At 30.6% G+C, this 16,416-nt stretch overlaps 3 protein-coding genes across 4 annotated transcripts; all 3 read left to right on the top strand.

The window, feature by feature from the left end:
- Window positions 1-1,904: 1,904 nt before the first annotated feature.
- LOC101261546 (GDP-mannose transporter GONST1-like) lies at window positions 1,905-6,330 on the top strand. Of its 2 annotated transcripts, XM_069296318.1 has the most exons (10): window positions 1,905-2,061; window positions 2,394-2,567; window positions 2,746-2,971; window positions 3,049-3,188; window positions 3,292-3,421; window positions 4,121-4,219; window positions 5,274-5,428; window positions 5,549-5,665; window positions 5,800-5,897; window positions 5,999-6,330. In XM_069296318.1, exons 1-10 carry the CDS (start codon window positions 2,051-2,053, stop codon window positions 6,055-6,057), a joined length of 1,209 nt encoding a protein of 402 aa, XP_069152419.1. In that variant the 5' UTR covers window positions 1,905-2,050; the 3' UTR covers window positions 6,058-6,330. The 2 variants fall into 2 exon arrangements, with proteins under 2 accessions (XP_069152419.1, XP_004228507.1); XM_004228459.5 differs by lacking the exon at window positions 2,394-2,567 and having other exon boundaries at window positions 1,907-2,061.
- A 277-nt stretch (window positions 6,331-6,607) lies between these two features.
- Window positions 6,608-10,090, top strand: LOC101261846 (uncharacterized). Its single transcript, XM_004228460.5, has 5 exons — window positions 6,608-7,001; window positions 8,184-8,237; window positions 8,322-8,391; window positions 8,795-8,835; window positions 9,371-10,090. Exons 1-5 carry the CDS (start codon window positions 6,936-6,938, stop codon window positions 9,785-9,787), a joined length of 648 nt encoding a protein of 215 aa, XP_004228508.1. The 5' UTR covers window positions 6,608-6,935; the 3' UTR covers window positions 9,788-10,090.
- A 2,546-nt stretch (window positions 10,091-12,636) lies between these two features.
- On the top strand, window positions 12,637-16,280 carry LOC101262143 (premnaspirodiene oxygenase-like). Its single transcript, XM_004228461.5, has 2 exons — window positions 12,637-14,026; window positions 15,487-16,280. Exons 1-2 carry the CDS (start codon window positions 13,094-13,096, stop codon window positions 16,105-16,107), a joined length of 1,554 nt encoding a protein of 517 aa, XP_004228509.2. The 5' UTR covers window positions 12,637-13,093; the 3' UTR covers window positions 16,108-16,280.
- The last annotated feature ends 136 nt before the right edge of the window (window positions 16,281-16,416 follow it).

Raw genomic sequence — 16,416 nt, 5'->3', positions numbered from 1 at the left:
AAGAGTAAGGTCTGCGTATATCATACCCTCTGCAAACCTCACACGTGGAACTACACTGAGTATGTTGTTGTTTGTTCAACTATAGTTTTGCGGTTTTGGGTAGTTTGGTATTTTGTTATACCAAACCGATTTCTGTCATTTCACGCGGGAAATTGTCCATTTTGAACGTTTGAAGTGGATGAACAATCATCATATGTAATCGAGTTTCATGCCAATTGAACATTTCAATTTACAAAATGATTTCGATATCTTTAAAATTTATGTGTCACATCAGCATCAGGTGTTCACGAAACAGTGAGAATAAGTTTGGAGTGTTTGATTGTTAGTTAATATTATGTTTAAATATGTATGCTCTCTCAAAAATTGAAGTGTGTCAAAGTCATTAGATTATTTTTATAATGAAAAAATCACTTAATTTTGTTTTAGTATTATGAAAACCACTTAATTATATTTCATAACAACTAATGCCACTAAACTTTGTCATTGGGAGGACATAAAAAGAAATATTTTTTTGTGATTCTTAAACAAAGTTGATTGTCATTTTTGATATATCAAATAAAATTATTTTTATTTAATGACTTTTTGATATTTTAAACAAAGCTCAACAAAATATATTTTAATGACTTTAAAATCAAACTTTTAAAAAATACTCGTGAAGTTTGATTGCTATAAATACTTTATTGATGTAGATTTTTGGGTCACTACTTATATAAGCTTACGATGATCAGGTCACATAATTATTTTTCTTTTTTTTAGTGTGTGTACGCGTTCAATAAATTCTCGATTCAAATAAAATAGTTTTAACCCATCAATATTCACTAGTGCTCACTCCAATTGGTATATATATATTTTTTTTATATGATGATATTTTATTTGGTTGACAATTTTTTTTCCCCATAGTGGAATAATTATAATTGCTTTTATGAGCTGGATATATACAAATGAATTGCAAATTTCAAGTAAGTGCTAGATGATATCACCATCAATGATTTCCAAATAATTTTATTGTGGAGTTTGCTAAGTTCTTTTTCTTATATTTTAATCTGTTTTGTTTGTTATGTTGTTAAAATTCTTAAAAATATTGTTGTATTTATATCAAATTTTTAAAAAAGTACTACGAAGCTAACATGTTTTATTAACATTCTTAAAGAGTTTAAACAACATAGAGAGTTTGTACCATAATTGAATAATTATAATAAAGACTTACGGTGAAATTTTGAGATGACTTGTACCGTAATTAAAAATTTCATATTTACGTCATGAAATGAAAAAAATCTTCTTTGGAGAGTCGTTTTAAACGCCGTTTTCAGACATGACCACTATAATATTCAAATTTAAATTTTATCGTACTTCATTATAAATTAAGGAAACAAATTAATTAAGAGTATAGTTATCTTATTTTCAATATATCTAAAAAGAAAAAAAATTGGACATTTTCACATACAATCTAAATTCCTACCATTTATTAGGCATTTTTTTAAATAAAAAAAGTGGAATATATCAACACTATTGTTACATGCTTTCTTTCTAATGCAATTGAAGGTTAAAAAAGATTCAATAACAACAAAAACAATAACAATAATAACATAATATATTCGGTATAATTTCACAACAGAAATTTAAAAAAAAATAATGTATATATACAGATCTTAGTACTTCTAACGAGATCGTTCTCAATTAATTCTTAATTCGAAAAAAAATGCACTAAATTTTCACTATATGCGAACTCCGAAGAAAGAGTGGAGAAATGTCCACTTAATATAAAGGTATTTTGTGCAAATTTTGACCAACCAAATTTGAGTTTTGACACTATCAAATATGCCTTCTGCCAAACACACTTTGACTCCATGATATTATACCTAAGTTTAACAACCATAAAAAAGAACAATTTTTTTTGTTTTAACATGTGATATAAAACAAACAATAGACATTTTTTTTTTATATCTATAAATCATATTAATTTCTTTAAAGTTATAAATAAACTATAAAGGGATTGTTTTAACAATATTTTCACAACTTTTTATTGATATATTGAGTTTCTTCTTTATAGATGAGTCCAAGGTAAGTCTTTGTTCTTTTTTTGGCTTTGTGATCACATTTATGTGTATGGCTTTCTTGTGTATGAACACGTAGACACCTCAACTCGTCTTCAATCTGTCAGTTAAACGCTCCAATTTACAAAATGATTAGACACCTTCCACATATATGTGTCGCGTCAGGGTGTTCAAAATGACACTCTGGGGACGAGTTGGAGTGTTTAGCTATCAGTTGAGACGAAGAGTCAAAATGTGTGCACTCTTACTTGCCCCAGTTGAGGTCAAGTTAAAGTGTCTGTTTATGTATTATGCCCGACATCATTTCAATGTTTGATCATCTGTCTGTTTGTTGTATAGAATTTTTTCTTTATCCGCGGATGTTTCACTTGATTCACCTGGATCAATTTTAGAAAGAATTCATATCGACGATACTAGTAGTGGTGTCCAAAGTAGAGAAAGAAGCTTCTTAGCTTACCAATCCAATTCACTCGACAAGGTCTCGAGTCCAGTTAGAAGAGAAGTAGCCAACAGGTGTTTCCAGTTGATGCCTATGTCTTCATCTTTTGTGTTATTGCCTTCTATGACACTCCTCTTGTATACATTGATGGTATTCACGAACCTGTTTCAGAGTCGTGTGGTAGCTGGTTAGAGTTATGCAGACATTAGTAATACCAGCTTTCTAATTTTATTGATATTTTCTCTTCTTCAGACCTTTTTTCATGATGGCTGTAAAACGAATTGACAACGATGTTGAAAATGGAAAGTTGGAGATCAAAGAGAAGTCGAAACGTAACAATATGATTGTCACAGTACAGAACAAAGCGTTGCTATCAGGAATTGCATACTGTATATCTTCATGTAGCATGATATTAGTTAACAAATACGTCCTTTCGAGCTATAATTTCAATGCAGGGATATCATTGATGCTCTATCAGGTACCTTTAATCTTTTAAACTATTCGATGAATTTCATATATTTGAGAAATGAATTACAATTTCAACTCGTTCTGCAGAATTTCGTCTCTGTTGTTGTGGTTTCTATATTGAGCTTCTCTGGTGTAATTTCCACGGAACCACTCACGTTGAGGCTGATCAAAGTCTGGTTGCCTGTTAATGTTATATTTGTCGGAATGCTTATCAGTAGTATGTTCAGGTATGTTGAATAACACTTGCGTTTCACCAATGTGAAGTTATTTGTATCGTAATTTTGTAAAAATGATATGATGATGTACTTGTGGTTGTTATATTTCGTGCAGTTTGAAGTACCTAAACGTTGCTATGGTTACTGTTCTGAAGAATGTTACTAATGTGATTACTGCTGTTGGTGAAATGTATATATTCAACAAACACCATGATAGTCGAGTGTGGACCGCTCTTATACTGATGGTATGCTCGTAGCTTGAACATGATATCTCTTCTTCGATTCATTCTGTGCAATTTATGCTTTCGTTGTCTTCTTGACATTGGACTTTGTGTTGGAGAGACAGGGAGTTATCGCGTAGTTTCTTATTCTTCAATGAGTATTACTATCTGTTGTTGTAGCCTAGCCTGCACTTGTCTTGTATGTTGCTACTTTGCTGTTTTTAGTTTTCTTACAAACGCGTGTTGGTTACACTTCTTTTGAGCCGAGTGTCTTATCAGAAACAACCTCTCTACTTCGGAAAGATAGGGGTAACGTCTCTGTACATCTACCCTCCTCAGACCTCGGGATTACACTGGATATATCGTTGTTGTATATGTTGGCTGATTTGTACCAAGCGCGGAGCTTTTGATCATGGACCTAATTAAGTCACCTAAGATCCTGGCTTGGTATAAATCGGCCAAAATATAATAGTACAACAACATATTCAGTGTAATAAAAAAGTAAGGTCTACGAAGGATAGTGTGTATGCAGACCTTACCCCTACTTGGGAGGTAAAGAAGTCGTTTATGATAGACCCCCGACGACTCAAGGAAAAAACAAATAGCGAAGAAACCAAGACAGTATTGAAAACAGAATAGTAACTACAACAAAATAATACGATAACAGAAATCAGACTCGAGATCAAAATTTGAAAGACAGTAACTCTGTAGTTTGCTATGCAGATTGTTTCAGCAGTCTCTGGAGGAATTACAGACCTATCTTTTCATGCTACTGGTTATACATGGCAGATAATCAATTGTTTCTTGACAGCATCATACTCTGTAAGTGAATACTCCGTTCGTTTCGATTTGCTTGTCTTACGCTCCTTTTTAGTCCGTTTAAAAAAAGAATGCATCTTTCTCTTTAGGGAAACTCGATCTTTATTTCTAAACTTTTCTCCGTACATGTTTAAGAGCACAAAATTAAAGAATATTCTTGTACGTTAAATTAAAAAAAGAAGGAAAGAAAAAAAACTATCTACTCTTTATTAATAAAATGTTTTAGAACTTTGAATTGAACCAATCAAATCTTATATATTAACAATTAAAGTTCTTACATCAACGTCCAGCGTGATTTATTGCAAATAAATGTCTAATATCTTATTAATTAGAAAAATAAAAATATTACTATGTAAAATTAAATGTTTAATGTCTTTAATGAAAATACACTAAATACAAGTAATAATATATAAGAACCAGAAAAAGACAATCCTAAATTGAAATTTATATATTTTATGTCTCTTACTATAATTTGTTTTTTAAGCCACTAATTTTATTGAGACACATTGACACAATATACTATTTATATTATTTTATTGATTACTTTGCTTTGACGCAGTGTTCATCTAGGAAAATGCAATTCTTTACCTCGTCTTTTAATTTTCTCTATACAATAAATTTTATCAATATTTACGAGTTTCAAATTAGCACGTAGATAGCATGGGAAAGTATAAACTTCATTTCATATGATTTTGGATCCAACAATCGCTGGATTGTAGATTGAAATCTGTTGTTTTGTATAGTTTAATAACAAAAGTTGTTATTTATATAATTATTAGTGCTCAAATATTTCAGTGTTCATGTTGCCATCGAATTTCGTTAGGTCAATAATGTTCGAGACAACAACAAAATTTTGATAGTTGCAAATTTCTTTATGAATTATGTAATCCCAATAGTGCTCAGAAGTTCAGAACTCGAACGAGTATGAGCTCGTCCCCTCTACTTTTGTTCCGACTTATGTACAAGAGGCCATAGTAGGGTTCAAACTCGTGAAATACTTTTTTTCCCCCAAAATGACAAGAAGTTAAACTGTCATGTTTTTGTTGTTATGTTTCAGTTGACTCTACGTAGAATCATGGACACCGCTAAGCAAGTAACAAAATCAGGAAACCTGGACGAATTCTCAATGGTTCTGCTTAACAATACCCTTTCATTGCCTTTAGGCCTTCTCCTCGTACTATTGTTCAATGAAGTTGATTACCTCTCCACGACGTGAGGCTCTACTATCTCACTACATTACCCTCTTCGTTTATTTTTGTTTGATTTTACGCTCTAATTTAAGAGTTAATAAGGAGATAACTTTGGTATACATGTGTATATTTTGTTTGACAGACCACTATTACAATTGCCAACATTTTGGATTGTGATAACATTAAGTGGATTTTTGGGCTTAACTATTAGCTTCACATCTATGTGGTTTCTTCATCAAACAAGTGCAACTACATATAGGTATCACTATATTTCTTCCTTTGAAAAAATGTTATCACATTCGTATCAGATTATTCGAAACTGCACTACTTTTGAAGGATCTGATACGTACCAGACGAAATTTACCTAACTTCTTGACTTTGCATTTTTTGCAGCCTTGTGGGATCACTAAATAAGATCCCTCTCTCTGTTGCTGGTATTTTCCTTTTCAATGTCCCAACTAGTCTTGACAACACTGCAAGTATATTTTTTGGTTAGTAACAACTTTTTTTTTCTTTTCTCAATTGAAAATGTGTTTTTGTTTAGCAAAAAAAAAAAAAAAAATCATGAAAAAAAATGTAAAACAATTTGCAGGCCTCTTGGCTGGAGTATTTTTCGCCCAAGCAAAAATGCAGGAGAAATCTCAATCCTAATACAACAACATATTCAGTGTAATTTCACAAGTGGTCGAATCTGAAGAGAATGATGTATACACAGTCTTAATCCTCTATCTTGAAAAGATAGTGAGATTGTTTCCGATTAGAAATCTCTAATCCTAAATTGTTGAAAACCTTTTCTTCTTTGCTTCATAGATTAAGCTTTTGAGTTGAATTGTAAAACATGTATAGTCATAAACATAGTGATTCTCTATACATTGAACACTATTATATTGAAGAGTTTAAAAATATATATTTTTTTTTACCTAAGGTATTTCGATTTCTTGAGTTTCATACCTGAATAATTATGTGCATGAATTTCCTACTGATATTATAAAAAGGAATCAATTCGATACCATGATATTATACTTAGAACAAAATAAAAAAATAAAATGAAATAGCGACTACTAAATTTCAAAATTAAATTCCACTTGTTACTTTTAATTTATAATCATAAAATAATCATTTTATCTTTTTGAAAAAAAAAAGTTTTTTTTTTCTTTCTTTTTTTAGTTTAACAAATTAAATTAAAGTAATTGTTATTTTCAAGTGCTAAGGAAAAACTGAGAAAGATAAAAAAAAAAAAAAATTTCCTTTCTCTTTTGGTTCCTTCCCTCTTCGAAAGTTACAAATCAAAATCACTTCGAATCAAATTACAATATACAAAATCGATTTGTCAAAAATCTCACAAAATTATTTTCACAAATCTGACGAAGAATTATAACAAATCTGATCCAAAATTAAACTTTTGGTACAAATCTGAGGAACAACAAAATGGAGATTATTTTGTTATTATGATTTTGATGAGAAAAAAAAAATGAAATTTTTTCTCAAAATCTGAGATTTCAGATCCATTTTTTTGACTACCGGCGGTGATGGATGAGCTAGAATTCCGACGGCTTCTCGAACGTTTTCCGATCGTCCGATTTCGAGATTATCATGTAAATTAATCTCTCTTTTTTTTTAAAAATAATATATATTTATCTCCTTATGAATCTATTTTTACTTTTTTTTTTAGGCAAGAATAATTGTTTATTAGATTTTAATTTGATTGGCATTTTCTGGATTTTTTAAAAAAAAATTATTAAAAGAGGAAAGATGGATTTTCCCCTTATTAATGCTACATTTTGATTGGTGGTAATAGTTATCACGATTTGAAATTTATGAGTTCGGAATTATAGAGTAAAGTTGTATTTGTTATACACTACAAGCACAAGTATTAATTAACTTTGACTTCCAAGAATTTTTTATTTATTTGATAACTGTGGTGTTCGAGTCCGTTTTGAATAATTTCACGTGATATGTGTCACCCTGTCTCATTCCATTTTATATGACACCATTTTCTTTTTAGTCAGTTTAAAAAAGAATGACACATATTGTTATATGATAAGTATTAAATGTATAATTTTTTTTTAACCCTTATTGGTCCCACTTAATCTTAAAAATAATACTTTAATACATTTACGAGGAGAATAGAAAAGTGAGTCTATTTTTTAATATGACTTTTTTTTTTGTCTCTGTTGGAATTTGAATGTGGAACCTACTTCATTGAACACGAAACTACACTCTTGGGTGCAAAAACCTTGCATTTTTTTTTAGCTCTGGTCTCAACGTGTTTTTCATCCACTTTATTGATTATCAGGCCTCATTCTTGGCTCAAGATTTTGCTCAAATTGGAGTAGACATGTGAATGTAGAAGGCTGTACCTATTTTGAATTGAGAGTTTGTTGAAGCAAAATCTCATTTTCTTGTTTATCATCTGTTTGTTACATGACTTAACTTGTTATGTTACTTAGCAAATAAAAGGGCTTACTTTATGCACAAAAAATGCCTCCTCAGATAGTGTAGGATCAGAGGAGAGTGGTTGAATACCTGTGAAAACTTCTCACATTCTTGCAAAGAGATCATTTTAATGCGTTGAACCATTGGTATATCCCGTTGTAGACTCTCCTCGTGACTTCAGTTACGATGCTCCAACATGTTTTCTTGATCCATATTGTCTTGGTTTGATATAATCTGTTTTCTTGATCCAACATGCTATAACGTCGTTACTCTATATGTCTATGCCTTTTTTTGCTGATATGTGCTTGATATCATCTAACTAACTTGTGCGTATTTCACAGATTGATTCAGACCCATCGAAAAGATCAGCTTCTCAGTCGATAGAGAAAGAGGAGGTAGAAGAGAAGTTTTTCCGCGTAAAAAATTATCTTTTCTTTCAGTTCTTGACTTTTTCTTCCTAACAGTAAATATTGCATCAGGAAAGACAATGGAAAGAGACATGGAGTAAGGGACATAAACCAGAGACTGGAATTCAAGCGATGCATCGTGGTAATATGGACTCTCTATCAATTGTTTTTGCTTGCACCATAACTTATTTATTATACAACTTGCAACGAAACTTCTTAGTTATAGAATCATCGTGGAAGAAAGTGTACGAGTCAAGGAAGAAACATTGAGATTAAGTAATAGAATATAGACGCAAGTAAGCAGTTATCGAGTTTAAAATAAGAGGAAGTCGTTTGAGCTATATGAGTATTTCATCTATGTGTTCAATACTATGATGATTGATGGAGCTAAAACTGGATGAGTTAGACCTAAAATCATATTTGTTTAGATAAAGATATTGATGTTGCTGTTAGTTTGTTACGATTATTAAGTTATTAGTATGGTGTTTGTGAATTCTTAACCTTTTGTTGACGATTGAGTAACTATATCGACTTAAACGTTACAGGTCCATTTTGGGGCAAAGTGAGAGAAGCTGCTGAGAAAAAGGTGAGTCGTGTTATCATCTTTTGCTATATATAATGTTTCCGTTGGGTGATCGTGAACAGTCTTCATAATCCCATGTTATTAGAAGTCGATGTAGCCTTAGAGGAACAAAACTTGAGTCGAAGGTCTGTCAGAAAGAGCCTTCTTAACCCACAAGATAGGGCTAAGGTCTGTGTACACCCCATCCTCTCCAGACCCTAGAGTCGTACTGGATTTGTTGTTGTTGGCTTAGAGGAACAAGAAAAGCCATTTTAAAATGCTCTTGTGATACATAATTGAACATCTTTTCAAATGTATATGATGAATTTTCCATGATATGATTGGAAAAATTATGGAAATAACGACAACATAACCAGTGAAATCCAACAAGTGGGGTCTGGAGGAAGGTATAGTGTATGCAGATCTTATCTATTACCGTTACCTCGTTGAGGTAGAGAGGCGAAAGGAGGGATGCAAGCACTAGGACTTTCCAGAGGTCACTCATCCTAGTACTACTATCGCCCAAGCAAACTTAACTTCTCTCTGATATGTATTTCAGATATTGAAGGAAAATCTTCTAGCAGCTTTAAGCGCTCAATCAGGAATCCAATACGATCCTACGGAGGAAGTGATGATGGCTGCTCGACACATTGCTGATCAAAGGCATGGTTCAAGTGGTGCAGGTCCATCTCATATACCGCGTTCTTCAGACTATGCATCATCGTCAATACCAAACCGAATGACATGTGTTGAGGAGGATTTGGATCGCATACGCCATTTTCAAGCCTATCAAGTGAAACACAATCAAGCAGTTGCTGAAATGCTGCGAACAATGGCACTTCATCATGGAATGAACATGGATAAGTTTCCTACTTGTCCGTCATATATTCCCCCTAGGGACAAGGCAATACTCGATGATGATGACGACGAAGATGATGAAGAGGACGAGGATGACGATGAGGAAGATGAGGAGTGACACACACCCTATTCAGTAATGCTTCATTTTTTCTAATACACATCCCTTGCCCTTTGAAAGAACACAAAAAAAAAAAAAAATTAGTGTGGAAGATCATTTTTGTTAATTTTGATTGATGAAGTTTTTAGTATACACCTTTTTTGGTCCTAGGGTGGGTAGGGGGTGAGTGTGGGGGTGGGGATGATATGAAAAGTGAGGAACTCTGTTTGGTAGGGGAGGTCCCAAAATTTATGAATAGTACCTCCAAACTTGTAAAGTTATGTAACAATTTTGATGAGGAAATTAAAATTGCTTTTTTTTTTATTTTGTTTCTTTTTCTATTTAGCAAACATCTGACGGAGTCCTATGCGGTGCGAATCTGGAATAGTCGAACTAATGGGGTACCTGAAACCGAGTGAAAAATCGTAAAATAAACAATTCCTCCCCCTTACCACTTGTCTTCTATACATTGCACAATTGTGAGAGTCAACAACTTTATTGTTCTTTCGACCGCACTACAAAAAATGTATTATTGTTTTCATGCTAAGTCATAAATTAGAAAAGGTCATATTTAGGAAAAGTTTACCAAAATTTCTCTATTGATTGTGGAGATCGACTTGATTCGATATATACAATTGTTAGAGGTTATGTCTTTTATCGCGTTATTCTATTACTATAGAGAGGTAGATGACAAAGACAAGGAATTTCTCTTTAGGTTGTATACCAACAAATATACAACCTAGTATTAGTATATAACTAACTGTTTAGATGTTAGAACTTAGACTATTCTATCTGATTTTTTATTTTGTGTAATTGATTGATAAAGATCGAATTTGCTCGTATTTTCGTTTGAATATATGTTTTTGTATATGTAAACACTATTAGAGTCTGTTTGGATTGTCTACTTATAAACCATTAGCCAATATTCATAGTAACTTTAAACATTTTGTATCATTTTAGCTGAAAATCAAGTGCTTATAAAAGCTTTTAAATTTACTCAAATACTCCAAAAGTATCTAAAAGGTTATACTTATATAAAGGCTATCATAATTCTTTATCATACGAGTATATTTAAATCAAGGTTGGATAAACTATGATTATCGATTGATCATATTACAAAAATTACTAAACCATAGCGAATTAATTTAGTATGATATTTAAAAAAAATATATAAATTAAAATTATCCAAACAAAATTTCAAATATCTTATCATACCATACCATGCACACCCAAACACGAAAATTGGACGACTTTTGTCAGCTCAACTTCTTGCTAATTAAAACATATTTAATAAAAAATAAAAAATATTATTATTTTGATAAAGTAGTTAAATATATTATGAACTTGGAATGATGAGAAAATCAATTAAATTAATATTTTATACTTATAAGTAGGTTAATGTTTAATATGATAGTTTATTTTGTTGGCATCTCTCATATAATAATTCATAAATAATATTAAATAATATAATTGATGTAAAGATCCACACTAGCTTGTTAATGGTTTTTTTTTCTGTGAAATAAATATCTTTTTCCTATTGTTCTAAATTAAAGGATATCAGTACACTATTTAACAATATTATTTTTGAAGGTATATGATAAAATTAAATAAGAAAAGTCTAAGCTCAGAAATTTTATTTCATAATAAGACTTTAGTTTAGTTAAGATATATCCCTAAAATTTCGATCATAATCTAGGAGTACTTATGCCTGAAGTCCTAAATATTAGGATTTTCTAAAATATTTAATAAGCAAGTGTTACTTGCTTAATATAAACCTCTCATATTTGTTCGTTGGATTTAGTTTTCGAAATGGACCAAATATTAATTTATCCACATAAGGTAAAAATAAAAAAAAAAAAGAAAAAATGCCATTAAATATTGTCTTTAATAAATAACTTATATTAGATAAAATCATTAATTAATTTTAAATTTCTAAATATTAGAAATCAATAAATAGTTTCTGAAATTCATTTTATATCATTGCTACAATAATTCCCTTTTATACTAATGATACAATAATTTTTGAAATTCATTCTAATACAATAATATACACAAAACAAATTGTTATATCAAATTGAATAATATTGTTGTATTGAGAAAAATTATCCTTTAAAAATGTAAGTGAGAGATTGTTAGAATATGCATGTGTTTATATATAATATTTATTATAGAATAATTGTTTATTCAATTTTAATAAAATATTTAATAGATCATGTATTTGTCTCTACGTCCTTTACTTATATAATAGATGATTTAGCATATAGATTTTAGCTTATACACAACAATAGATTAAAGGGAGAATCGATTCTTCTTGCTATAAATATTATGTTTTCAATCTAAAATGGAAATTGAACAAGTTATCGGTATAATTGTAATATAAAATTAAATATAATTTATCTTAATTGTGGAAGTGATATACTTTCAACTTCTTATGCTAATACATTTTGTATGTACTGAACACATCAAATAAATATAAATATCTTATGCCAGCTTAATAAAAACAAATTTTCTAATCCGTTAAGTGAACTTATACTCTTAATCTTGAAATAAATATTTAAGCTACTTTTGATTTTCTAATAGGTGAGATTAATTTATGGAGATAACAAATAATACATTGGTAAGATATAGCCAATTGATGAAATTCATGTGTCAAGATTATCTAATTGAGAAGTCAAAATTGGTGTTCTACTACATTAAATAGTGGGAGAAACAATAATAGACAAAAGAAAATTTCAAGGCAGTGAGAGTGATGTTGAGTAAATGACATTACATGAAGTAACTAATATTTAAATATCGAAAAATAATGAAGAAATATTAAAACTCAAAAATATGATAGTGTGACTATAATATTTACTCTCTCGGTTTAAAAAAGAATGACTCGATTTCCTTTCTTAAACACTGTTTCAAGTCATATTTTGAACGGAGAGAGTATATACTTAGTCTTTAGCAAGTTGTCTATGTATTGTCCAATCACCTTCCAATACCTTTTTAGTCTACCTCTACCTCTCCTCGGACCTACCATACATAGCCTCTCAAACCTTCTTATTGAGGTATCTGTGCAACTCCTCTTTACATGTCCGAACCATCCCAGTCTCGCCTCTTCTCATCTTGTCGACCATGGAGATCAGAGTCACCTCATCCTGAAAATCTTTATTCCTAATTTTATATCTCCTAATATATCTACATATTTATCTTAACATCTTGAAATCCTATCAGAGAATTTTCATCTTCTAAACGTGTAAATTCGTCACTAATCAATACTCTAGCCCATACATGTTGTAGGTTATGTTAACTTGTCAAAATAAATGACTTTTCTCTCCAAAACAAATGGCCTATAAAAAATATGCAACAACTCTTTTTACTACCAAAAAAAAAAAAAGAACCTCTCAAATTATGCAGTTCTTCAACATCTTTTCCCTTTTCCTTTTTATGTCTTTCCTCTTTTTGTTAAATAAATGGAAGAATTCCAATAGCAAATCCAAAAGATTGCCTCCTGGTCCATGGAAATTACCTTTAATTGGAAGCATGTTTCATTTGTTAGGTGGACTTCCACATCATGTCTTTAGAGATTTAGCGAAAAAATATGGACCAATTATGCACCTTCAACTAGGTGAAGTTTCTCTAGTTGTTGTTACATCTGCTGACATGGCCAAACAAGTACTAAAAACTCATGATCTCGCTTTTGCATTTAGGCCCAAGCTTCTAGTTGGGGAGATTCTCTTTTATAAGGGGACTGATATTGTTTTTTCTCCCTATGGTGATTACTGGAGACAAATGCGTAAAATATGTCTATTGGAATTTCTTAGCGCAAAAAATGTTAAGTCATTCAACTCTATTAGACAAGATGAAGTTCATCATATGATTGAGTTTTTTCGATCATCTTCTGGTGAAACAATTAATGTAACAAAAAGGATTTATCAATTCTCGAGCTCTATGACATGTAGATCAGTATTTGGGAAAGTATTCAAAGAGCAAAACAAACTTATGGAACTCGCTAAGGAAGCGTCACGCTTTTTGAAAGGATTTGATGTAGCTGATATATTTCCATCACTAAAATTTCTTCATGTGTTATGTGGAATGAAGGGTAAAATTATGGATGCGCACCATGAGTTAGATGCCATTCTTGAAAACATCATCAATGAGCACAAGAACAATGGTGAATTAGGAGGTGAAGGTTTACTTGTTGCATTGCTAAGTTTAATGAAGGAAGGAGGCTTGCAATTTCCAATCACCAATGACAATATCAAAGCTATTATTTTTGTAAGTACCTCCTACTTCTTATTGTTATAAATTAAAAAGTATGATTTGCATTGAGCCGTCTATCAAAAATAATGTCTCTAACAAAAATAAAGTCTTATAAAAATATACCCTTTTAAGATCTTACTTGCAATTGTATTCTCAAATCATATAATTGTAAATAGAACTAGTAATTGTACTTCTATGACAAAATTTACTCATTTGAAAAGTAGAACGAAAAATATTAGAGAAAAATGATCAAAATGGTCCTTAATATATCGAAATGTTTTATCTTGTTTAATGTATAATAAATGTGTTCATTTTGATTTTTAATTTATTTCACTTGATTGAAATGACCCTTGATGTATAACACAATGTGTTCATTTTGGTCTTTTACCCTAAACTAACATATAATTTATTTAAAAAAGTGTTAAATCTAATAAAATTCACCGGTAATGTTTTCTTTGTTAGCTCCAACGAAAAAACTCCGTCAAATCTAACACCATTTTTTCTACTTCTCCAACAAAATTTACTATTTTCTCTTTCCTAAAATACATTCCACTGACCTAATATCTATTTCTTTTCAAGTAAGAGAAAATATTAAATTCTTGTTGAGAGAAGATTTAGACAATGGTGTTATATTTCACACATTTTCTTTGGAGCTAACAAAGAATACAGTAACGACGAATTTTATTAGCCACGTAAGATCCATAGTTGAAATTATCACTTCTTTTTCTTTTTTAAAAAAAAAAAGAATAATATGCTAGATCTAGCGTAAAGAATCAAAATGAATATTTATCATATATTAAGGGCTATTTCAATCTAGTAAAATACATAAATGATCAAAATAAATAGATTTGTAATAAATTAATGACTATTTCAATCAAATGAAATACATTAAAGACCAAAATAAAACATTACCCATAAATTAAGGACCATTTTAATAATTTTCTTTTAAAAAAATTATTCATCGCCTCAAATTACCATTTATATATATGGTAACAAGAAAATTGGCATTGAAAATTTAAAAGCTCATTCAATATGGAACAGATGTGGGAAAAGAGTATGAAAAATAGTTAAAACTTAGTCGAAATTTGTTGTTACGATATCAACTTTATGGAGGACCTTTTACACCCGGACTATTTAATAGTGTATTTTTTAGCCCTGAACTATTTAATAGTGTATTTTAAAGGTATATATGTTCCCACGTGAACACATTATTATTTATAATTATGCAATATTTTTTATGTTCACGTGGGCACATGTATTATTTAAAATACACAATTAAATAGTGCAGGGGGTAAAACGTCATTTTCAAAGTTTGGTATCGTAATAACAATTTTGGTCAAAGTTCAGATATATTTCAGATCCTTTTCAATAGAAATACAAATTTTGAACTAGTGTTTTTCAGTTCTCTTGAATCCGTAATCTAATACTTTAGTTCCGAAACTACATAAAAGTAATTAATTTGTTCATGAATGAAGGACATGTTTGCTGGGGGAACAGATACTTCATCGACACTAATTGATTGGGCCATGGTGGAAATGATGAAGAATCCAAGTGTACTTTTGAAAGCTCAAGATGAGATAAGAAATGCTTTCACAGGAAAAGAAACTTTTAATGAAAACGATGTTGAAGAATTGAAATACCTTAAGTTGGTTGTTAAAGAAACTTTCCGACTCCATCCTCCAGCACCCCTTTTGGTGGCAAGGGAATGTAGAGAAGAAGTAGACATAGATGGCTATAATATTCCTTTGAAAACAAAAGTTCTGGTTAATGCCTACGCAATCGGAAGAGATCCTAAATATTGGATTGACGCAGAATGTTTCAAACCCGAGAGATTTGAGCAGATTTCGGTAGATTTTATTGGCAATAACTTTGAATTTCTTCCGTTTGGTAGTGGAAGGAGGATTTGTCCGGGGATATCATTTGGTCTAGCTAATATTTTTTTCCCACTAGCTAAATTGTTGTATCACTTTGATTGGAAACTTCCCATTGGAATCAATCCAAGTGATTTAGATCTAACTGAATCTGCTGGAATAGCTTGTGCTAGAAAGAGTAACCTATACTTGATCGCGACTCCTCATGAACCTAGTCAAGAATGATGCCATGGAATCAAACGTTAATAAAGGACTTTGCGTCTTTGCCTTTTACATTTCCTTGGCAATCCAACCATAGTACTTCCATTTTCGATTTTATGTTAAATAAATGTATCTTATCATATCAGACGATAATGTTATTATGTTCGAAATAAAAAATATATTTATATTATCTTAAATTTGATCAGTTTGTTGGAATTATTCCTTACCTTTGCTAGTATTTTTCCTTTTTTTTTTTTTTTACATAATATGAAAGATAAAAGAATATTCTTATGGGTCCTTTACGTCCTTATTTTTAATGAACTAAATATATAT

Source organism: Solanum lycopersicum, chromosome 1 (assembly GCF_036512215.1).
Source record: "Solanum lycopersicum chromosome 1, SLM_r2.1".
Taxonomy (NCBI): Eukaryota; Viridiplantae; Streptophyta; class Magnoliopsida; order Solanales; family Solanaceae; genus Solanum; species Solanum lycopersicum.
This window is presented reverse-complemented; position numbering and strand designations above follow the sequence as displayed.